Source organism: Alligator sinensis, unplaced genomic scaffold (genome assembly GCF_000455745.1).
Source record: "Alligator sinensis unplaced genomic scaffold, ASM45574v1 scaffold738_1, whole genome shotgun sequence".
NCBI classification, from domain to species: domain Eukaryota; kingdom Metazoa; phylum Chordata; order Crocodylia; family Alligatoridae; genus Alligator; species Alligator sinensis.
In genome coordinates this window covers 131,799-156,822 of record NW_005842382.1, presented here as the reverse complement: position 1 = coordinate 156,822, position 25,024 = coordinate 131,799, and the positions used below count along the sequence as shown (strand labels likewise).

At 43.1% G+C, this 25,024-nt stretch overlaps 1 protein-coding gene across 2 annotated transcripts in view; it reads right to left on the bottom strand.

Annotated features, from left to right (window-relative positions):
* Window positions 1-25,024, bottom strand: part of TTC21B (tetratricopeptide repeat domain 21B) — a 70,520-nt gene that overhangs the window by 14,937 nt on the left and 30,559 nt on the right. For both annotated transcript variants that reach the window (XM_025210957.1, XM_025210958.1), the window contains 6 exons: window positions 22,865-22,975; window positions 12,970-13,108; window positions 9,845-9,951; window positions 6,696-6,884; window positions 1,912-2,022; window positions 500-581 (listed from right to left, as the gene is read on the bottom strand). In XM_025210957.1, the coding sequence (XP_025066742.1) occupies window positions 500-581; window positions 1,912-2,022; window positions 6,696-6,884; window positions 9,845-9,951; window positions 12,970-13,108; window positions 22,865-22,975 (739 nt within the window). The remainder of the gene's footprint in view (window positions 1-499; window positions 582-1,911; window positions 2,023-6,695; window positions 6,885-9,844; window positions 9,952-12,969; window positions 13,109-22,864; window positions 22,976-25,024) is intronic.

The following is a 25,024-nucleotide window of genomic DNA, read 5'->3' as shown; positions in this document are numbered from 1 at the left end:
CCTGTTGCTGTCAAACAGCTTGCTACTGAGTAAGCAGCGGCTACATGGCTAATGGGGCAGCAACTGGTTCCCTCACCCCCTCAGAGCTGCTGGTGTTTTACTGGTGGCTACAGTAGGATGGCTTCTACTGGAGAGAGACGCCACAATACTGCAGTGAGGGATGCATTTTATGACTTATTCTGCGTACGTTTTATAATTTCAAGGAAAAGTTTTTCCTTCATTTCACCTTCCCAAAAAGAATGTGCACTCTGTTTTGGAGAGGTTGTGAGAGAAAATATGGTATTTCATTTTGATAATTTTTTGTTCATATTTTTCTGTATTAAATGTACCGTAGCTATTTTGTGCATGCACATACACGCACAAAGACTTGCTGTTTCTATTCAGCACATCACTATTCAGAGAAACATCACTGAAACATGTTGTAACGATTTATTCCCATAATGTCCATGCAAATTTAGATCAGGAAGGATTGGAGACATCATTACAGATTTTTTTTTACCTGGCTTGCATTCCAAGAGCTGCTGAAAATGAAATACAGCTTCTTCATAGTTCTGCTTCCTGAACATGAGGTCAGCCATCATCTGTAAGATCAAAACATTCAAAGAAGAAAAAAAAAAGAAACAAAACCCCCAAGTTACAAAATATGGTCAAAAATGGTTGTTTTATAAAACTCCTCAAATAAATCTAAGACAAAAGCTAAAATCAGAGAATCCAAGAAGTGAAATCCAATTATCTTTTTTTAAAAAGTATCAACAGTAAGAACAAATTCTTAAAATCTCAGATATACCTACACAGTACTATAAAATTATATACTTAAGAAAAAAAGTGAAATCTTAGTGACTCCAGGGTAGGCCCCAGGAATAACTGTGCAGTTAAGAAACCACTGATTAACTTTGGTTCCACCTTAAAAGGAGGCTCTCTCCATATGATGGCCAGTCTGAGTTACATCATCCATAGACAAGAAGTGTAGCAATAAAAAAATGTGTTTTAAAAGGATAACATTAGTTTCTTACAGTGAACTGTTAGTACAATGTGAATTAAACCATATTCTGAATATTGTTCTTCATACAATCCCTCTCCATTTCTGTTCCTCAAGTTTTTGTAGCAAGATTTTTGTTTTGGGATAGAAAGGCTAAACTTGTTAACAGTTATAAATTATACAGGTAGTCCTCGGACTTATGACACAATTGGTTCCTGAAAACCACGTCTGAAGTTGAAATGTTGCAACTCAGAACCAATTTTCTCATAAGAAACAGTGTTATAAATGGGGGATTGGTTCATGAACCAAGGCCCGATACCCTATTTTCACCAAAAATACCCCAGAATTTTGTACTCAATCAATTACAGATGAATAATATAGCTACAATAATGTATTTATATTGTAAATAGCAATCATATTGATTTGGAAGGACTTCTTTGAGGTGTATTTGCTGGACTTTTTGAAAGGCTCTTGGTTGGATTTTTTGAGGGTTCTTGGCTGAAGTCTTCTCAGGAGTCTTGTCTGCTTTCTTAAAGAAAAAGTGTCCAAGGAAGCTTGGACAGATGTTCTCCAGGGAAATGAGCGACACAGTGAACTTGTTTGCTGGCGTGGCATCGGATCGGATCAAGCGTTGAAAGTCGAAACTGACATCATAAAGTTGAAACAGGATGTCAATTTATACATGTTGTAAGTGTGAAACGTTGTAACTTGAAACATTGTAAGTCGAGGACTGCCTGTACTAAATAATGATCTGATGTGAATACAAGCAAACACTTGTGATATTTTTCATGTTATATTTTACTAAACTGACAGTAACCACGTTTTTGTAACATGGATCATCTTAACCATCTCATCTTAGACAGCACATATAAAACACTTTTAGTATTGTAGCTCTCTTGATATAGTAGATTACATTATTACAACTCACTAACCATTGTTGCTGCTTCATTATCTTGGTCGTTTTTAAGCAACAATGCACACTGATGTTGGCAGGCATCTGTATCATCTTGTGCTAGGTACAAACGTGCAAGTTCCAACATGACCTGGAGAATGAAAAAAAAACATTTATCTTTATGCAATTCAGATAGGAATGATGGATCATGGTTAGGGTAGCAGCCTGAAGTCAGATGTCCTGGGTTTAACTTTTTTCCCCCCATTACAGACTTGCCGTGTGACCTTTGCCAAGTCACTTAGTCTCTCCCTATGTCTCAATTGGGAAAAAGAAAAAAAAAACCCCAACACTGTTAATCTGTCATAGGGTGTTGTGCAGATAGGTATATTAATGATTGTGTAACACTCATATACTATGATGCCGGTTTCAAGCATCTCGGGTGGAATTCTCTCAAAAAAAAATACGTGAAAAAAATACATGCAAGTTTTTTCAAATCTTGTCACCACCAGAAGCATTTTTTTTTTACCATACTTTGATTAATATCAAGTACAAGCAACTTGATGCAAGATTTTTAACTGAGCAGTTAGATTAGACTCGTGAGGTCCCTTCCAATCCTATAATTCTATTATTTTTATTTACATTTTCATCATCAGGAACAATAATGATATGACTAGTAACAGACAGTTACAAAAGCAGAATTCTCATTAAGGCTGAGGTTCCATCATCATGTACAACAGCCACAGAAAATTAACAAAGGGAAAAAGGTACCATAAGTCCAAAGCTATTCCTGCCGAAGCCAAAGGGAATTTTGCCAAAAATTCAATCATTTGAGTTTTCAAACTTCAAAAATGCCATATTTGGAGTTCCTTTTGCTATGTTACTTCCAACTTACAAAACCGGTTACATTAAAATGTTAGGAAAAAAGGAGACTCATGATTGCACCTCACAATCATTTCAGTTCCAGTCTGGATTTTCATCTTTTGAAGGAAAAAGGACAATCAAAATGGATCTCAGGATGCATCAGTTCCTACAATTTTTTTCTAATACTAACTCAAAAGAAATCTATGAGACCAAAAGAAATCTCATGAAGTTCAGTAATGAAAAGTGCAAAGTCCTGCACTTAGGACGGAACAATCCTATGCACTGGTACCGGCTGGGAACCGACTAGCTAAGCAGCAGTTCTGCAGAAAAGGACCTGGAGTTTATAGTGGATAGTAAGCTGAATATGACCCAACAGTGTACCCTTACTGCAAAGAAGGCTAACAGCATATTGGATGGCATTGGTAGAAGCACTGCCAGCAGATCAAAGGAAGTGATTATTCCCCTCTATTCAGCACTGGTGAAGCACATCTGGAATGCTGTATTCAGTTTTGGGCCCCCCACCTCAGAAAGGATGTGGACAAATTGGAGAGAGTCCAGCAGAGGGCAATGAAAATGGTTAGGGGGCTGGGGAACATGACTTCGCACTGGATTTTTTTTATGCTCATTTCTGGGCTGGGCTTATCCTTTATCTCATACTGCTGTAAAGACATCTCAAGTGTTGCCTGCAAACCAACTGTTGGCCACATGTACATTTTCTATATCAAGTTAAATGATGCTTTAAATTAATGTTAGTTGACCATTTTGGTGAGTATGGTATTGAGGCTCAAGTGCATCTCAGACTTGAACTAGAGGCTGAGGGAACTGGCTTATATAGTCTGGAGAAAAAGACAACAGAGAGGATTTAATAGCAGCCTTCAACTACCTGAAGGATGGTTCCAAAGAGGATGCAGTTAGATTGTTCTCAGTGGTGGCAGAGGGCAGAACAAGGCACAATGGTCTCAGTTGCCACAAGGCAAGTTTAGGTTAGATATTAGGAAAAACTCTCTCACTAGGAGAGTAGTAAAACACTGGAACAGGTTACCCAGAGAATTTTTGGAATCTTCATCCTTGGAGGTTTTTAAGACCCAGCTACACAAAGCCTTGGTTAGGATAATCTAGTTGGGGGTAGTCCTACTTTGAGCAGGGGGTTGGACTAAATGGACTCCTGAGGTTCCTTCCAACCTTAATTTTCTATGATTCTAGTGTCAGAACTCATTCCTTTAAGACAGGGGTGGCAAACTCATGTGGTTCTGCAGGCTGGATAAGCATGGGCCATTCTCCATGGGGTCAGGCCCACAGACCCCTACCCTCCACTCCGTCTGTATGACTGATCCAGTATACTCAGCACCTACCTGGGACAGTCAGGGATGCTAGCCTGAGTGGGTGCTACATGCAGAGCAGCCCAGGACCAGGCATGAATGAGCACCATATACAGTGCATCCCAAGACCAGGCCCCAGTGAGCACCGTGCACAGCACAGCCCAAGACTAGGTCTGAGGAAGCACTGTGGGTAGTGCATGTCCCCAGCACTATGCACAGGGCTTGTGGATCAAAAGGGCAGAACTGGGGGGGATGGATTATGGGGCTCCAAGGGTTGGATCTAAGACTTAGGCTGCATATTTGACACCTCTGCTACCTCCAACATTTTTTCCAGTATTTTCATGTGTGCAGCAACATGGGATTCTTCTGATATCTTTTCCAGGCATTATCTGTCCCATAGTACAGCACTACCCACAATTTGTTTAATGTGAAATTTCAGAACAACACTGGTAAAACTTTGCATGCTTTGATTGTCATTATGAAAAATAGTATGAGTGGATCATGAGTTCAACTCCCCTGCCCTCCTAGCAGAACTTATAGTCATTAGATAACTTAAAGCAGGGAATGGCACGCAAGGCCATTTTGCTCAGCACACCACCACCAGCCCAAGCTTTAAGCAGCTGCTGCCAGGCACGGAGCCCAGGCTGCTCCCAAGCAGGTGGTTGGGAGGCTGCAAGCCCTGCTGGGAGCAGACTGGGCTCTGTGGGCCAGCTGCAGCCGGGAGGCTGCAAACAGCTGCTCCGGGCTCTGGCATATCGGCACTCCAGCACCTTCCAAGATAGACACTGTGGTTTTTTTGGCACTCCGGCCAAAAAATGTTGCCTACCCCTGACTTAAAGGAAAAACAGAGTAAAAGACAATTGCATAATGGCTCATTCAGAAACGTCATTATACACACACAAAAAAACCATAGGTAATTCAGATATAAAGAGATCCTTACATTCTTTGAGGAGTCTTGTTGTGAATATATAAGAATACTATGGAATCATCAACTGCAAGGTAGAAGACACTTACAGGTACTAACTATGAGAGAGAGAAAGAGACTTTCAAATTTTAGTGACAATATACGGTCCACTACAACTGACACTGCTGAGTGCAGAGAAGAAACATGCCATCGATATCACCATGGCTGAAATCTTTTCCATTTGAAAAAAAACGATCTTTTTTGTAGATTCTTTTCTACTGCGTGATAGGAAGGATGGAACTTACACTGAACAAAATTAAGTTTGTCAGAGCTAAAACGGACTATCTAAACATCAGGCTGCAAGATACAGAGACAGATAAGGATGATACAACTTGTATCCATCTTGCATCAGGAAGTCTGGCTGGAGAGCTGTGCGTGTGACTGAACTGATGAACATCTCAGGAAACTGCAAACCAAAGTAGCCATGGCCACTGGGGAGCTACTGGTATAAGATCTGCTTTGTTCCATTTGGCTTTGCTGGAGTCTCAACCTAAATGACACAGGTGCAAGTGCACATACCAAATGATCTGAGCACAAAAATATGAAAGTGTCTCCACATAAGCCTTGACTTGCACCATCCCTATATCCCTTCTTGTTTGTGATGCTTACAAACAGATGAAAATAACTCTGGGCCCCTGATGAGTGAAGTGTTGCTAGGCTGATATGGATGGATTTTTATTAATTCCAGAGATGTACTGCCTTGCCACATAGAGAGCAGGGGGCAGAGTTCCAATAGCTCATGTATATAGTAGATTGTAGTCATATTCCATGACAGTCTTTATGGACTGAGTCTGATTGAAAGGAAGCATTCACAGACTTTGAGAACTACTTCAAGTCAATACACTGACATTTTCAGAGTATTGACACCTGCTGGGGCATGGTAATTAGCACACTTGCTTAAATCCAGCAGACTTGCTTAATTAACTCAATTAATTAATTAATCGGGTCTGCTCCAATGTGCTAATTAGCACACGTCGGAGCAGATGTCCAACATGTGTATAGGTGTCCATGGAGTCCAACTTTTTTTTTTAAACAATTTTTAATTTCAGTAAAACTATAGTAATTAATTTGGTAATCATCATCTCTGTATCTGGCATCATTATTCCATTAGTACCCAGTCTGCTGGGGCCAGGGGGTATGGAGAGGGAAGAAAGGTAAAGACTTGATATTTATCAGGGCTTGCAACAGTAATTCAAGTCACTTCACTTGAACTAACCTAGATTCAAGTGAAAGCAGCCACTCAGGGAAACAACACTTTAAGCTACAAAGTGGCTGGATTGATAATGAGGAATTGATGAGCTGAATTAACTAGAACTACACCCTGCAGCTGCTCCACCATTTCAATACTAGTTCAAGCATGAGATGCACTTCAACCTCAATACCATACCCACCAAAATGGCCAACTAACATAAATTTCAAGCATCATTTAACTTGATACAGAAAATGTACATGTGGCCAGAAGTTGGTTTACAGGCAACACTTGAGGTATCCCCTATCTCATACTGCTGTAAAGACAAGCCCAGCCCAGAAACAAGCATAAAAAAAATCCAGTGTGAAGCAGCAATAAAAAAAGGTACACACACACATTTCACTTTGTAATTAACAAGTAAATGTTTTGGATTAGATAGCAAGGCATGTACAATGAAAGACAACATAACAGTTATTTATAATAGGACTGACCTTGTTATCTGTTTCACAATGAACAAGAGCTTCTCTGTAAAATTTAATTGCTTTCTCATAGTTTCGTTGGGCTGTAGAAAGTTTTGCAATCTCTGCACAAATTTCAGCTGCCAGCTGCTTCTGTGTAGGAACTGCATCCACTTGCTCTATCTGAACTCGTTTGAGTACTCTGGCTTGTATCTCCCGAGCCTAGTGAGAGTTAAAATAAAAAAAGAATAAAGGAAAAGAGATGGGAGAAAATTAGCATGCTATACACCTTCTATACAACCAATATAATAAAATACATTTTGTTAATGTAATTATGCAAAAACACAAAAAAATACACAAGAGATGCAGCAGTCATAGAACATCTTGAAGATGCTTCCCAGATTGGGAGGGGAACTCCACATAAAGTTCTTATTGCTAAAGAAGATGCAGTCAGATGTTTGGGTTATTCCCCTCTTTTTAAACACATAAGAATTAACCTATTTGCACACAGAAAATAGTAAAAGCCTTTGTCTTTTCCTAAGATAACTCCCCCTGGCATTTTATACACAGTTTCATAAATAGCTTAAAATAATTTTATTGTATGCACTAGTCCCAGTTTAACATCTACAAATCATAGTGTTATTGTCACCCTGCTCTACCTTCTGCCTGATTTCAGACTAATTGGTTGAGAGCAGCATGAGCTTTTATAAGACACCACTTACTTAGTCAGGTGCTGCCCAGTTCGTCTCAAACCCTGTCCTACCTTCCTGATCTAAATACCAGGAAAAGAATGCTGAATACAGAACCATGCTGGTTTCTTGAAAAATCCATTTCTCCACCAAAGTGAAATGAAATTCTTTATAAATGGATCTATATGATCCAGCTAGATTTTTTTTTAAACAACAAGTCAAGTGTGAAAGCAGGTATGTTTGAAATGACAACCTTTGTAGCCTACCAGACCTGGCATCTCCTAAAAATACTACAAAACCTTATTTGGGCAGGTATTTAGCAAGCAAAGTTAAGTCAGGACCTTGTTCAGGGAGCTTTGTTGTTAATACACTTGAAGACAAATTACTTATAGGGTATATAAGCTTCCCAGAGCTATTATTGGTAAAGAGTTGCAGACAATTTTGAATGTAGTAATAACCAGTGTCACTGATCTACAAATGCTTTCTTTGTTCCATGCATTTTCACCTAAATTGTTCAAGATCTGGCCACCTGTAAAACCAGATGGCACCTGGAGCACTCTACAAGCCACAAGAAAGTGATGACAATTAGCTCAAACTTGGGGAAGAAGGGCAAAGGGATCCTACATAATAAGAAAAAAGGGCTGCTTGCAGACACTTAAACCTTAAAAACTCCACATTTTATTAGAAGCAGCAGCACATTACAGATGCTGCAGAGCCAGGTCAAAGTATAGATCGGGCACTTGAGTGGAGCTTTTTGGTGCTTTTATCTAACAGCAGATTCAATCAATGTTTTCATTCAAATTCAAATTTCAATTAAAAATGTTTTCATTACATACTGACAAGCAGTCCTTCAGGAAGACCACAAAAGTGCCATCCCACTTCTCTCTCTGTAAGACTGACCTAAGTCAACAAAATTGCAAAAAGGTTCATTATTTTTCTACATGAAATTTTAAACTCTGGCCGAAACGCAAAAACTGAACTCCCATGTAACATGACTAAACAACAAATCTAGAAGTTCCTCATACTATATCAAAGATACCTGAGAACAGAAATATTATAAGTGTAACAAATGAAAGTAGAACACCCAGGCTACGCCCAAATGAGCAGGAGTATACATTTGCAACAGCACAAATAGTAGCAGCACAGATTTGTGCTGCTATGTTATGCTGGAGTGCATGCCCCTGTTCATGTGGTTTGCAGAGAGACACATTGTCCCGCAGCTCCATGTGCTGTAGAGGGGGTTGGCTGGGGCACAGGGTGCCTCAACCAGCTGGGGAGCAGCACATGGAGACAGGGGAGCAGGCAGCCCTGGGCTGCCTACTTCCCCATCTCCACGTGCCACTCTCCAGCTGGCTGGGGCACAGGGTGCCTCAGTGTGGGGGCTTTGCAGTGCATGGAGATGGGGGAGCAGGCAGTCTAGGGCTGCCTGCTCCCCCGTCTCTGCGTTTGTCCCAGCACACAGCACTTTTGTGTGCTTTGCGCTGCTTTTTTTCTTAAGGCTTTTTTGCCCCAGCACTGCAAATTAGCAGCATGGTATATGGTTTAAGGAGCAAGGTGTGCATCTTGTGGCACCACAAACCACATATGCCTACACATCTGTCCCAGCCATATGGTCTGTGTATGGTAGAGTAAGTCCTGTGAGATCAACACTCTCGTTCAAATGAGAATGACAAACGAGTAGATAATCAATTTTTGGACCAGATGGGGATTTCAGCTGCATACCACCTCCGCTGTACCAGCCTGTTGCTTTAGCTCAGGGGTGGACAAAATGTGGCCCAGGGGCCAAATACAGCCCACCAGACCATTCTATCCGGCCCGCGGGGCCCCTAAAAATTTAGAAAATTAATATTTATCTGCCCCGGCTGCCTGTCATGCAGCCCTCGATGGTTTGCCAAAACTCAGTAAGTTGCCCACTGCCTGAAATAATTGCCTGCCCCTGCTTTAGCTGCAATTTCGCTCCTACTTCAGTCTCCATTACAGGACTCTCTGTAAACCCCATTCTGGGTGATAATCCAGCTCATGGTTTCTTATTGTTAATGCTGCCTTTTAACAACAAAATGAACTTAAGGTCCTTTGTACACAGCAAAGTGCAAAGCACTGCCATCAGAAGCTGCCTCACACTGCTCTGCAAATATGCAGAAGCCCTGAACTAGAGGGAAATGCCTGTGTAAACTAGTAGTTTCTCTACTCATTCAGTTTTCAACTGCTCTAATGAAATGATCTCAGATTTTATGATGTGATGTCAAGTAGGACTTGGACTTTACATCCCAAATTCATATAACCCAATAAATCTAACAAACAAACAAAAACACTAAACAGGTCACCTAATAAATCTAACAAAGCAATTAACATTCGACCACTACTGGGCCCTTAACCCGTGTTCTGGGCAATCCCACTTTAGGTTTATTTTCTATTTCTTAAATACACTTCAGCCATTCTTATTTCTACAGAATATTAGGGAAAAATTTAGGAATTCAGTTCTTTTAGTTTTACCTGTTGTAATGAAACAATAGCTTCATTAGTCTTCTCCATTTTGCTGTAAATTTTTGCTAGGAGAACATGGTAACGGCAATCTTCCATTAGAGAAGATAATTCATTTACTGTAAGAGTAGTATGAAACAGAAACATGATTATAGTTGGAACTGTCTGCATTGGGTGGTTTGAGAACATCTTGTGGGCAAGATAACAAAAGAATGAAGTTGTATACATCTTCCAGGCAAAAGTCTAAGAAAAGTGGATTGAATATTTGTATTTCAACAGAAAGGAGTTGTGTAGCAGCTCAAGTTTGAAAGGTTAGGACTGTATTTTGTTCCTATCAAGTCCAAACAGTACAACAAATAAAACAATTAAACTCTGGAGAAGGTTAAAAATTAATCCAGCAAGAATTTGAAGATCAGTAAACAAACAAACAACAAGAAAAATACACAACTAGGAATGAATAAATGAGCAGTCTTTGTAGGTTTTTCCTCAAAAACAAAAAATTATATTTCCAATGAATGAGACAGACAAAGGTATTTGTGGCATGCTTTCTATGAACTACAAATTAAGCTTTTAAAACTGCCTCTACTGACATCAATGGCTACAGGCATAAGCGCAGCTCCTCGCTGTAACTGAAAACACTTTGCAGCAAGTGCTCTGGAGTTGTAATGATCCCCTGGACCAAACAGAAGTTCACTGTTGGTTCCAGGAGGGAGGGGAACTTAGGCACTGGCATCAAGCCTGCAGCCAGTTTCCCCTAGCAACAGCCCCTGACCCCTCCAAGCTGGCACTGTTTTCAGAATGGGAGAGGGGGGGAAAGAGAGAAGAGGGAGCTCGATCTAGGGGTTCCCAACCAACGCTGGAGGATGGGATGGAAGTACTGGAGCTCCTGCAAGGTAGGAAGACTCCAATACACACTCCAACAGGGGCTAAAAAAAACTCCAGATCTAACTCCCTCCACTCCCTTTCCCCCACCCATTCTGAAAGCAGCACCAGGCTGGGAGGCAGGCAGGCAGACAAGTTACAGAAGATGCTATGTTTTGAAACATCTTCATCTGAACCATAATGCAATGAGGGTTTAGATTTTCGCCCAACTGGCCACTTGTGAAGCATTCTGCAGCTGTGCACTTATGTTTGGTCACAGCTATAGACCACTGTGTGGGGCCAGATCCGGTGAAAATTGTCACTTCTGTCTGTGCCCAACATAAACTGCCTGGTAGGTTTCAGTGGGAGCAGGGAGATCTTGGAGATCATGATGTGCCTTAAGTATTGGTTAATCTTCAAGAACTGCCTTGCTTTGACAGGACTCTCATGCAGACAGTAAAGGAAGTATAACTTTGGTTATTTTAACATGTTTCAAGGACTAGACAAAAAGCTGGAAGTTAAGCTTCACTTAGTGGTTGTGTTAAACCTTTAAAGAAACGGCTTTGAGGAATATAAACTATTTGCTATAATGTTTATCTGTTTACAAACTGACAGAGAATGGCAGCTTTAAAACACAGTAGATGTAGACTCTATTCACTCAAACAGGATTATTACTTTGAAATCAAAATATAGAGCTGTGTGTTAAAGACAGGGATCATGTGAGCCATATCTGGCCTTTGGGTTGCAGGACTGAGTCCATGTGCTGGCTCTTACCCTATGGGCTTGACTGGCCATGTGCACTGCACATGGCATGGAAGGCCACCATGGAGCATCTGCTCCATGCCGTGCCTGCCAGACCTGGAGCCAGTTGGCAGGGCACCACATGGAGTGTGCACACCAGGCTACATGTAACATGTGTGGCTGGACCAGCTGTGCACATCATGCCCTGGGATTTACTGTGCATGTGGCTCTTAGGGCCAGCACAAACTACAATTGCTTTGCACATGGCACAGAGGGGTCTGCATGCAACACCCTGACCCAACACCCTTGGGCTGCCTGCACGCCACAGGCATTGTGTCCAGGGGCCTAGCCCATTCCACAGCTGCTCCATAAGGAGCCAGTCCCAGTGTGGCCTGCTGACCAGCTCCGGGATACTCATCCAGTCTGTGATATAGATGACCCTAATAGATATATATCAAAATGCACTTTTAAAATATTTAAAATACAATGAGCAACACTCAATAAGCAGGTCGTCTTGAAGGACATATTATTTATTATTGTGTAGAAAACATTCTAACAGAGTTGGAAGAAATTTATTATGAAATCTAGCCTTCCTCTTAGCCAATTTAGGATTACTCCATACAATACTTTCTGTGGGGGTTTCATTTTTATTTTGACGAACAATATATAGTGTACAGTTATAATTTATGCGCAACTGTTCCACATCTCTCTCAATGAGTTTGTAGAATCCTCATTTAAGGATTCATAGAAGACATGAGAAAAATTTTAAGAACTACAAGAGAGAAATAAGTTTGGCTTGTGCTTTTTTGCCTCTTAAATAATGAGGTAAGAAAGCTTAAGGATGTGCAAGCCAAACTGATTCTTGGGTTAGTGAAGCTCTCACTAACCCAAGAGTCAGATAATATATAAACTAATAAAGAAAACAGATTCCAACATAGTACAGACCATGGGTAAGTCTTTTCCTGATTATTTTTTCATTAAATATGCAGACTTGGTATAGGTTGGAAAACTGGTTAATTAGTACAACAGTGACATTAAAAAGTTGAAAGCATGAAAACAAGTTAAGAGAAACAGACTTTAAAACTCAGTTTGTTCTTCTATAAATTCAATGGTCAATTAATATTTTAAATGAAATAATTTTTTGTTAACGGGTACACAATAAAAATATCCTCCTAATGGTTTTCTAACCAGGAAAAAGTCCAAAGTTCACTGCTAAATGCTCTTTCTTAGACAAAAAGCACTGAATGTTAACAAAACACTTTTCAGGTCCTCTCTGCACATTTTGAGTAAAGAAGAAAAAGTTCAAACAATTATATTGCTTAGTTAAAATCCCAAATTTAGAATTTTTTTGTAAGGTATCTTTAAATAAAAGTTACATTTATTTTATATCCTATTGCATCTTTTTCATTATACAGTACGTAAACTAATGGTTAAAATGTCAAATTTAATGCCTATGCTACACTTGTTTATTCGTAACAATCACAAACACAAAGAATAATTTCTGTTTTATTGTAAATCAAGTAACTAATACATACCTGGTTCATGATCTAAAGCTTGCTGAAGTACTTTTTCTGCCTTTTCATATTGCCTCAATTTCATCAACAGCTCAGCCAGATCATAACACAGGAAATTCTGCTGACCACTCTTCAATGCAGCTTCATAATAACCAATTGCCTGAAACTCACAAGTATTTAATTCATTGAAGCCATCGCAAAACAATTTTTTTTAAATCTAAATCTCCTGCTTAATCTTTTAAAATCACAAATAAAAATTACAAAAAAATCAGAATTCCTTTGATTTAATTTCTCTTGTGCGTTCTGCCTAGCATGTCCTTGGTGTGTGAAAGACTTACAAATCTGAGCTGGTGGCACACAGACCCTTGGACTCATCTCTGCCGCATGACAGCAAGAGAGGTGCCCACTGGGGCTCATGGGCTATGTGCTGGCTGTATGTTAACACATGGCCCATGGACCTTCAGTTGGACATCTCTGTTCTAAGCCATGCATAAGACATAATGATTGTAGTTTGGTTCTGAAACTTTTTAGGGAAAGTAAACTTAAATCTAGACCCTCAAAAGAAAAGAGTTCTTACCTGTATTCTTTCCCTGCACATAAATGAAATACCAGAATTCCATAACTGCAATACTCTTCACATTGCTATCATGGGGACCACAGATCTAGTTGCTGTCTATCTGGATGTTACACTAAAGACACGATTGACCAGTTAATCATACCTTAAGTTGTGACTCAGCTATACATTCAACCAATTAATGGCATGATAAAACAAGAAATAAACTACAAAGTTATTCTACAAAAAGCAGGTAATGATTTTGTGGCTTGTTCTTATCAAGCTATAAATTGAACGTGTGGTCAGGTGCTCTCCTCTGGCTGGGAGCCCCATCAACTCAACGGCTCCAAGGCACAGGGTTGCATCACTCACTGCCAGCCCTGCAGCTGAGGAAGCTTGCAGCAGTGGCAGAGTTCTCCCTGCTGTCTCCCCTGCAAGCTTCCTTAGCTCTGGGGCTTGCAGTGGGGAGAAAGGTGCCCCTTCCCTGCCCCCCCCATGCCTCATCAGGTGTGGGCCTCAACGCAGGGGCAGGAGGGAGAATGCTTCCACTATTGCCAGCCTTGTAAACTGTGGGGCTTGCAGCCATAGAAGCTGGTGCAGGGGGATCCCAGGCTCCCTCTGCACTGGCTGTAAAGTGCAATGGGAACTAATGCATGATCACATGTGCATGGCAGGAGGCATGATTGTGGGATCACACATTAGATTCCACTGCCCCTTTACCTGCATGTATAGAGGGGCACCTATAGCTGTCTATAACAGTGACTTGCCTTCAGCTGTTTCTCATAACTAATGGCTTTTAACTCCTCTAGAGGAGTGCTTCCCAACCTTTTCCAGCCCAAAGCACTTACATTAATAAAAATTTTCTGCGACACACCTGTTAAGGCATTCCCCATTCTCATACCTATTGTAGCTAATTGTATCTCACTGCCATGGCAAAATTTGCAGCACATCTCTTCATTTCTGATGGTTAACTTTTGTGCCACAACACACTGGTTAGAAAACACTGCTCTAGAGTCCTGACGCAATCTGGCCTGAAAGGAGGATGGAGAGTTATCCCAGATCAGATAACTTTACTTTGCAAACAAGACTTGACAATTCATTATCTGAAGCTGAAGACATTCATGAATCAGCCTTACCCCTAGAGTGAGCTAGTTTCTTTAGGTCTTTGTTATTTGGTACATTTCTTAGACTGGTTGGTTTGGGGTTTTTTTATGAACTAGAAATGACTAATGAGTAGGGCAGGGTGGAATCACTCAACCCTCTTTAGAAAACCTGGTATCTTTTCCTGCATTTTTAGTATAAGGAAATAAAGTTGCTGTTACCTGCCACAGAATTCTTGCTAACTAGTGACACTATTCTAGAAAGAACAGGAAAATAGAGTACATCAAATAATTTTTAAAGCAAGGGCTGTCTCTTTGGTGCAGCAAGGACCACCCACAGCGCAGGATGCATGCTACAGGGGTAGCCCCTGCATGGACTGCGCTGGTGGCACACAGTCACCTTCCCTGTCACGTAGCCCTCTAACCCATCACATAGGCAGTGTCAGTGGCACAAGGACCCCTGGATTCTTCCCTGCTATGCAATAACCAGAAAGGTGTCTGCTAGGACCTATGGGTTGTATGTTAACCATATGTTAACATATCATAGAAAATTAGGGTTGGAAGGGATCTCAGGAGGTGATCTAGTCCAACCCCTTGCTCAAAGCAGGTCCAGCCCCACCTACATAATTCCATCCAGGGTTTTGTCAAGCCAGGTCCTAAAAACCTTCACAGATGGAGATTGTACCACCTCTCTAGGTAACCTGTTCCAGTGCTCCACCACTCTCCTAGTGAGAAAGTTTTCCCTAATATCCACCATAACCTCCCTCGCTGCAACTTGAGACAGTCGCCCCTTGACTGTGATCTGTCACCACTGAGAACAGTCTAGCTCAGCAGTTCCCAATCTGTGGTATAGGTACCACCAATGATTTGCAGACAACCTGTCAGTGGTACGCGCTAACAGATTTATTATAATTACTTTATATGACAAAAGTTTGGTGGTGGTACTTAAGGTTGTATCATTTTAAATTGGTGGTGTGAAATCTGTCAGAGTTTGGGTACTGCGGCTCCATCCTCTTTGGAGCCACCCTTCAAGTAGTTGAAGACTGCTATCAAATCCCCCCTCAGTCTTCTCTTCTCCAAACTAAGTAAACCCAGTTCCCTCAGCTTCTCTTCATAAGTCATATGCATCAGCCCCCAAACCATTTTTACTGCTCTTCACTGGACTTTCTCCAACTTGTCCACATCCTTTCTAAAGTGGGGGGCCCAAAACTGGACACAGTACTCCAGATGTGGCCTCACCAGTGCAGAAGAATGGAATAATTACTTCCTTTGATCTTCTGGCAACGTTCCTACTAACGCAGCCCAGTATGCTGTTAACCAGCCTAGCAACAAGGGCATATTGCTGACACGGGTGCCGGTGGGGGGGAGGAGGTCTGCAGAGCTGCTGCTTAGCCAGTCAGCTCCTAGACTGTAGTGGTGCATATGATTGTTCCATATGAAGTGCAGGACTTTGTACTTATCCTTGTTGAACCTCTTGAGATTTCTTTTGACCCAATCCTTCAATTTGTCTAGGTCACCCTGAATTCTAGCCCTACCCTCCAGTGTGTCTTCTACACCCGCCAGCTTGGTGTCATCCATGAACTTGCTAAGCATGCAATCCACCCCTTCTTCCAGATAGTTGATGAAGATATTGATCAAAACTGGCCCCAGGACTAACCCCTGGAACACTCCACTTGATACCGGCTGCCAGCTAGACATTGACCCATTGATTACTATCTACTGAGCTCATCACTCCAGCTGGCTTTCTATCTACCTTACAGTCCATTCATCCAACCCATACCTCCTCAGCTTGCTTGCAAGAATGCTGTGGGAGACAGTATCAAAAGCCTTGCTAAAGTCAAGGTATAGCACATCCACTGCTTTCCCTCACATCCACAGAGCCAGTCATCTCATCATAGAAGGCAATCAGGTTGGTCAGGCATAACTTGCCCTTAGTGAATCCATGCTGACTGTTCCTAATCACCTGCTCCAAGTGCTTAGGAATGGATTCCTCGAGGACCTGCTCCATGATTTTTCCAGAGACTGAGGTGAGGCTGACTGCTAGGAGGCTGACTGCTGGTAGTTCCCTGGATCCTTTTCCTTCCCTTCCTTAAAGATGGGCACTATATTTTCCCTTTTTCCAGTCATTTGGGACCTCCCTCGATTGCCATGAGTTTTCAAAGATAATGGCCAGTGGCTCTGCAATCACATCAGCCAGCTCCCTCAGCATCTTCAGATGCATTTCATCTGGCTCCATGAACCTGTACATCTCCAGCTTTTCTAAATAGCCTCTAATCTGTTCTTTCACCACTGAGGGCTGCTGATCTCCTTCCCAAACTGTGCTGCCAGGTGCAGTAGTCTTAGAGCTGCCCTTACCTGTGAAGACCAAGGTAAAAAAAGCATTGAATACTTCAGGCTTTTCCTCATCATCTGTCACTAAGCTGGCTCCCCCCCATTCAGTAAGGGACCCACACTTTCCCTGACATTCCTCTTGTTGCTAACATGCTTGTAGAAAACCTTCTTGTTACACTTCATGTCCCTTGCTAGCTGCAACTCCAATTGCACTTTGGCCTTCCTAATTTCATCCCTCCATGCCCAAGCAATATTCTTATACTCCTCCCAAGTTTTTTGTCCAAGCTTCCACTGACCAACATATGTGGTTGGTCAGTTAGGCATAATTTAAAATAGGGCTGCCAGAGACAAATGAGTCAGGCCTCTGAAGTGCATATCCCTAATTTAAAGCAAGACCCTCCCTGATCCAGCTGAACAGCGGGGCAAAAGTTGAAGTTATCCATTGGGAGATAGATATGCCATAGCGGGCACATCTAGATATGCACATTACTGCATAATAATTTAGGTTACTGCACATGTAAACTATGGCAACTTATGCTGACTTGATGCAGGTATCAAATTTATGCCCAATTAGTTACTGTGCAATAACGCACATGTAGATGCCTTACTGTGCAGGAACACTCTGTGGACTGACTTGGGACTAAACCACACACAGCATTACTGTGCTTTCACAGCTGCATGTGTAAACGCTGGCCTAAAAACCTTTACTTCACAGTAACTTAGCAATAAGTTACCGCGCAGTAAATGCATGTGTAGATGCACCCACTGATCTCCAACACGACTACTTGCAAATAGGCTCTGAGATTCCAACCCAAGTTGATCATGAGTGCCATCGGTGTCAAGGACAACTCTGCAGACAGACACAGTAACAGACTTTGACACTGAGTCCATTAGTAATGCTAATACTTCTATGTTCCTCAGTGGGTTGATTGCTTTTTTCTTGTATCTACCAACAGTGCTCTCTCCATTTTTCTCCTCCTTCCCTACTCTTTGTATTCTAATAACTGCTTTCTATTTAGAAGCCCTGCATCCTGCAGTCCCTACATAGACAAACGCTTATGCAGCTAAAATTTACTTAATCTACAAGATACCAATCTGCCCTGCCTTCAAGATTTCTATTGTCATTTTCAGTGCTAAAGTTGGCAGCTGCCAAGGAGTCAGGATTCTCTCTCTCTCTCACACAATGTGGACCAGTTTGTGCCATGCTAAGCCATCAAGGAGTCCTGTGGCAGGGCACTGTTGGCTGCGGTGAGGAAATAGTTCAGGGAGCTAGGCAGCCCAGAATGGGTGCAGAATAGGCCACCTGAGGGGAAGGATCTTGTAGGGGTCTGGACTAGAGGATTCTGGGGCCCAGTGTGGGGCCAGTGAAGTTAACATTTGCGGATGCCATCTGCGAGGCTTGGACTGTGGTGTAGAGGAGGAACAGAGCCACAGATAGCGCCCCCTGGCATTGGGGCAAGAAATGGGCAGCCTCCCACTAATGAACAACTTAATTAGATATCATCAAGGCATGGCAGGTGAGAAAGCAGGCAGTTGGCCCAGAAACAGGTGGGCGGGCCAATGGCAGATCGGCCTGGGAACGCCCTATGCAAGGTAGAAGACACACAGAAAGTCCTACAAGTGTAATCCCATGAGGGGCATGGGGGAGAGGGTTTCAATCTGCTTTTTGTCACTGACAAATGTTTTATGCTTAGCCCCTGGAAGGACTACACGCCTTTGTACTTTCACCATTTGTTTCTAGTATTTGTATAATAAAGGCTTACAAAGTTTTTTTAAAAAAAGTCAACTCTCTCTCCCCTCCTTTCCCCACTCCCTCCCACAACACAGGAACAGGCACACTCTGCCCTATTCCTCTCTCCTGAGGTCTTCCCACTTTCTTTCTCTTCCCCTCCCAATTAAGTCCTGTGGGGCTGCAGAAGCTACTCAGTGTTGAGGAAAGAAATAGAACTATGCGAAGCTTCGGTAGCCAATTCAATTTGGCCGAGATTCAGCCCAATTCAGGGACCGAATCTTGGAATCTAAATCAAATCAGACCAATTAAAATCTCTGAACTGATTTGAAGCATCCGAATCGATTTGGAAAAGATTCGGCTGCTTCGGAGATTCAGCCATAGACTAAACAGGCAGCTGACACAGCTGCCTCCCGCTGGTAAGTCTGTTGGGGTTGGGGGAGAGAAGGGGCATGGGGGAAGGAGAGACTGGGGCTGGGGTTTGGGGGGGGTGCGTTACTCAGGGAGGGGGGCAGAGGGGATGTGGGATGCAGGTGTGGAAGCGCTGGGGTGGGGGCTATGCCCTGCTACCACCCAGAGCAAGTCGTGCCTGCACTGCACCCTGCCTCCCTTCACTGACTGGGAAAGTGGCAGTGGGGCATAGACCCCATGGCTCCCCACACTGGGGCAGAGGCAGGCACAGCCAGAGGAGCTGCAGGAGAAGTCCCAATGGCTGCCCTGCTCGGCTGCATCCCCCAGCTAGCCCAGCTTAGTCCCAGCACTTAAAAAAGCCCTGCACTCACTGGCTCTGGCAGCAGTGATTCGGGCCCCTGAGGGCTCATGGCAGAGCCCCCCTGCGCAGCATGGGGCAATGGGGGGCAGCAGGGATTGCCCCCCACCCCGGCACCCGCATGACAGCTGCCCAATGACATGGGTGCAGCGCACCTCGGCAGGGCACTGCATGCCATGTGGGAGCTAGGGTGGCTCCACCCAGCGGCCCCAGCTCCCAGGCCGCATGCAGCACCCTGCTGAGACACGCTGTATGTGCACCGTGGGGCAGCTGCCACATGGGTGCCAGGTGGGGGAGGGGGCAAATCCTACTGCCCCCCACTGTGCGGGGGGGCTCTGCCACAAGCCCTCAGGGGCCCTGATCACTGCTGCTGCAACCAGTGAGTACGGGGCTTTTTTAAGTGCTAGGACTAGGCTGGGGCCGGGTGGGAGATGGGGCCGGGCAGGGCAGCCATGCGGGCTTCTCCCGTAGCTCCCTGTCCCTCCTGCCCGGGGGGAGGCAGACACCACCAGAGGAGCCATGGGAGAACATGCAACCGCCCAGCTGTGCCTGCCTTTCCCCAGCTGGTCCAAATCGCCAAATCTTTCTGAATCGGCCCCGGATCTTCTGAAGCCAATTCGGCCAAATCAATTCAGGACAGTGATCCGTATCTCCGAATCGAATCATTGTCCTCCGAATCAGCCGAATCTGAATGGAATACTTTCCCTATTCGCACAGGCCTAGAAAGAACCAAAACCAGCAGCATAGAAAAGCTTCTCCTACTGGCCATCTGCTGTGACTACAGGTATTCCCAAACACAAACAGCAAAATGCTTGAAAACTTGACCTGCTGCCTACTTAGCATAACTGCATTTTAAAACACTGGTCTCTGTCTTTTATAGTGTTATGTGTGTTTTATTTCTGATTAATTTATTTTCCTTTATTTATTGTATAATTGTTTAGGCTGACCCTGGAGTTTTGGAATAAAAACAAGGAAAAGGAGAACAGTTTTGTCTTGAATATAATTCACACTTATGCTTACTCAACATTGACAGTTATAAAAGAAAATTTTTTTTTGTAATTGGCATAAGTATCTAACCTACTGAATATTAAAGTTACTTCCCTTCACTGTGCTAATAAGTTAATGCTTAAAATATTTGATCAATATTTGACAATATTTAACAGGTCAAATGAACAAGCATTTTTTGACTAGTCAAATAACCAGCCCTGCTGCATTAGTTGGCTCAGCACCCCACTGCCAGAAAGAAAGCAGAAGTTTAAGCTTCTCCTTGAGAAAAGAGGTATCTATTTAAGTTTAGCCCCAAGATTTGATTAGGACTTGGTGAAAGAATGGTACGGGTCTTTGGTTCAAGCCTGGGAGCAGTTGCTAATGTTGCATTTTGCCAATCTTAAAACAGATCTTATGCCTCAATTAACTTTAAAAACTGCACACCAGTTAGTACTGGTATGGCTAGCCTAAGACTTAGAGATAATCTGTTTACCCTTGAAAGTTGATGCATGTAACACATTTAACCAAATCAAAGATGACCCTGAATTTAAGCCCACCTGCCAATAATTAGATTCTATAGATGAACAATGGATAGATTTTGTTATAATGTATAGAATCTAGTTACTGGAGGATCATCTTCAATTCATCCCCCTCACTCCCACTGCTAGGAGGGAAGGTGGGGTGGGAACAGTGCTGCAGGAAGGGGGTGGGGGAAGCAGAGCAACTGCCCTGGCACCAAAGCAAAGGGGCGCCAACAGGCCCTGCCCAGCTGGGGTGGGGCACAGGCCAAAACTGCGAGCTGCTCGTTTTGGGGGCGGGGAGGGGCAGAGGTGTCGTGGGGATGGGGGAAGGGCAGCTCCTGCCACTGCATGCACTCCCAGGCAAGCGTGTGCCACCTGGATCTGTGTGTGGGGCAAGGGCTGGCTGCTGCTGCAGGTTTTGCCCCAGGCGCCAAACTTCGTTGTTACGGCACTGTGTGGGAAGGTCAATCTGCTTACCCTCTGTTTGTGCCTGCCCTCCTGTTAGCCTCTGGTCCCTGCTTCCCACACTGCCTTAATCTTTGCTCCATGCTCCCCACAACAGCCATGCCATGTGGATAGAGCCTGCCAGTTCAGAGCAAGGGTGAGAAGAGGGAAAGGGGAAAGTCGGGGAGTAGAGGCTGCACTGGGGAAAACACGCTACTGGGAGAGGTGGCGGAGGGTGGGTACATGCAGCTGCAGCAGTAACACCAGGTAGGAACTAGATGCTGATCCACAGGCCACCTGTCCCTCCACTGCCCTTGTACTGAATTCTAAGATGAGGGTCTTCCCCTCTTCCTCATGTTAAATGTCGGGGGTGGAACTTGTCTTAGAATCAAGCAAATATGATATTTCATGGTGTAAAGTTTGATGAAGAATACAACTTTAATGAAACATCCTTGACCCTCTTGTTCAAATTGAAAATGAGCAGCAAATAGAGATGTGCCAATAGATGACTCTCCAAGACAAAAGGGCAGTGATTACTTGCTCTCATTCCTAAAGGTAAGAGGCGGGCAGAGGGTGGGGGAGGGGGAGGAAAAAGGAGGGATGTTGTTAGTAAATCCTAATTGTAAAGAAATTACAAAGAAGAGGAAAAATCTATTTGTTCCATCTCACTGCCAAAGGAACTAGGGCACAGTTCCTTAGCTCCTTGCTGAGATGTAGGAGTTGGGAGGAGGACGAGATGCATGGCACCAGTGCATTAATGGTACTATTCAAAGACTGTCATGTCTTCTGCATTACATGCACATGCATTTAGTGTGGGATCTCCACAGATAAATACTCAAAATTTTATTAAGAATTAATGCTAAATACACAGTCATCAATTCATTGAGCTGTATCAGGGTAACTAAAGCATACAAACATGTCCAAAGCATGTTTTAGAAAACATCTGTTCTACTGTCTTAACCCAGGCAATTCTTGTAAATAAAAAGCAAATTCCACACACTTTTATCTTGCATTTTTGTGTACTTTGTGATAGTAGTAAAATAAACAGAAAACTTGTATAAAATGCACCAATACGCATTGCTTATTTCCAAGATGAAGTTCCATCCTGCACTGTGATACCATCATTTATTTCTGATTACGTTTTGATAAACAGGGTTTCACAACTTCATGAAGGAAGCAATCTAGAACAGGTGAACTCTTAAATGCAAATAAGATCAAATATTTATGAAGATGAACTTAGCAATGAAAAAGAATATAAACGTGGTTTTCCTCAAGTAGAATGTTTGTACAAGCTTTCTGTAAGACATTAGCTAGTCTCTAGCTGTCACGGAAAAGAAAAAAGAAATCAGCATTTGAGGAGAAAAACATTTTACTGTGAAGATACCAAAAATGTTCAATCTGCATATTAGAAGGGGGAAAAATAGCATTAAATAAGGCACTGCTCCACTTACACAGCATGTTCCTAAAGTACTTACAACATACCGTTGAATAATTATGAGTTTTGATTAGGGCTTTTCCAATTTTACTTGCCAAAGCTGCGTCTTTGGGGTTTTTCTTTAAAGCCTGTTCATACACTTCTATGGCTTCTTCAGGCTGGAAGAACAGATAATGAAGTCACAAAACTATGCCAAAAGGGCTCTGTCAAGAGCTCAATTTGCTGCAGGCAACTTATTAATGCCAGCGTAAGAAACAGCTCCAAAATGTCTTGCTCACAAAATCATGATGCTTCTCGGGATAACTGCACAAGATAATTGCTTAAGACTGCAGCAGTATAAACATATGAACACAGATTTTAGCATTCTTCAACATGTTTCTGTGCTGAAATATCCCAGGTAACCAGCTACTTTGTAGAGATACTCTGAAGAAATCCAGGTTTAACTCAAATTTCATTTTCCTTTTGGAGATTACCATAAGAAAGGATAAAGGACCAAAAAAATTAAAGCCAAATATTTATGTCCAAGGCACAGATCACCTACAGTGACCTGACCCTTCAGATCTGCATGTTCCACAGACATGCTGACCCAACCAATTGCTTCAAGGACTGAAATGTATTGCATGCACTAAACATTTTGCTTCCCTTTCCATCTTCCTTGGTGGATACTGAATGTGAGACTGTCGCATAGTTATTTGTTGTCTTATAGAATTTATCAATTTAATTTCAACTTGCTTGATCTTCATTCAGAACCTGCAAGACTTGAACACTCCCAAATTAAGCTCTAGTTTAAACAAACTTCAGCAAGTTACCCAGATAAGCTTCTGAACTGTTCCATGATTTTCTAACTTATTTCTGAATTGAATTTAGCTCACTTTTCTAACCAATATTAGGTCTTGTGGATGACTGACTGTTCATTGAAATTATAATGATCCTCTCCATGATCCTCCAAAATCTCTGATGCTCATCCCTTAGAAGCTTTATTTAAACACATTTAATCACTTAATACTAAAGAGCTAAGTTAAAAATCAGTACGGTATTCTATTCTTAGCTAGTAATTAAGCCAGTAGTTCTCAACCTTTTTAGACTCGTGGCATCCCTCAGAAAATGCCAGCCCTGAAGTTTCAATCCCTTTTTTTTTTTTTTGACTACAGAAAAATAATAGAGCACTTCTGTTGCAAAGAACTCAGGAAGACCAGAGTAGGTCAGGATATTTAACACTATGAATTTCTACTTAAACTGGATTTATCGTCCGCATCATTTATTTCCCTAAGTGCTAACATTGCATGGCATTCCACAGAATCCTTAAAAGGTTTTAAAGGTAACCCAGAGTGCTGCAGCACCATGGTTGAGCATCACTGAATTAAACCCTATGGGCACATCCACACATGCAAGCACATGTGCTTGTAGCAGCTCAAATACAAACAGTGCTAATTTGAGCTGGGGCTTTTTGCTTCAGCGCATGTGCTCAGACATGCACTTTGTTGTGGAGCAAATTGTGCCACTTGGAGCAAAATAACCCTGCCTGGTTCCTCCAGGATCTTCAGCCAGGGGGAGCTTGAGCCTGGAGACAGCACCTGTGCTGTCCCCAGCAGTATAAAAAGCCACCCTGGCAAGTAGCTCAAGACTACTCGCTCTCAGGAGCTTCTGGGGCCCGGCCAATTGGTACCTGGGGACACTACCCCTTGTGCCAGCTGGACTGCTGAAGCAGCCCTGAGAGTTCCCTGCCCCCTCTACCCACTGCAGCAGTCTCGGAGTCCCTTATTATAATAATAAAGCGTTCGCTAAATACAGGTTTCATGAATACATATTTTGCTGCCCTCCCACAGGGCGATGGCCCCCACACAAGGGGTTCGGCCCCCCAACAGGGGATTCAGCCCCTACACAAGAGGTTTCACCCCCACACAAGGAGTTCAGCCCCCCAAAAAAGGGTTTAGTCCCCACACAAGGACTATGCCTCCCCAACAAGGGGTTCGCCCCCCACACAAAGGGTTCGTCCCTCCAGAAGGGGGTTCAGCCCCCACACAAAGGGTTTGGCCCCCACACAAGGAATTTGGCCCAACGGGAGCCAAATGGCCCCCACAGGGGCTACCACCCCCCTGCAAGGCCCACATGCCCCACCCCAGCCCCCCGATTGCTGCCCCACCTGGCCCCATCCCCAACCAGCTGCTGCAGCCCCCCCAAATGGCTGCCCCCCCCCGCCCCACCCC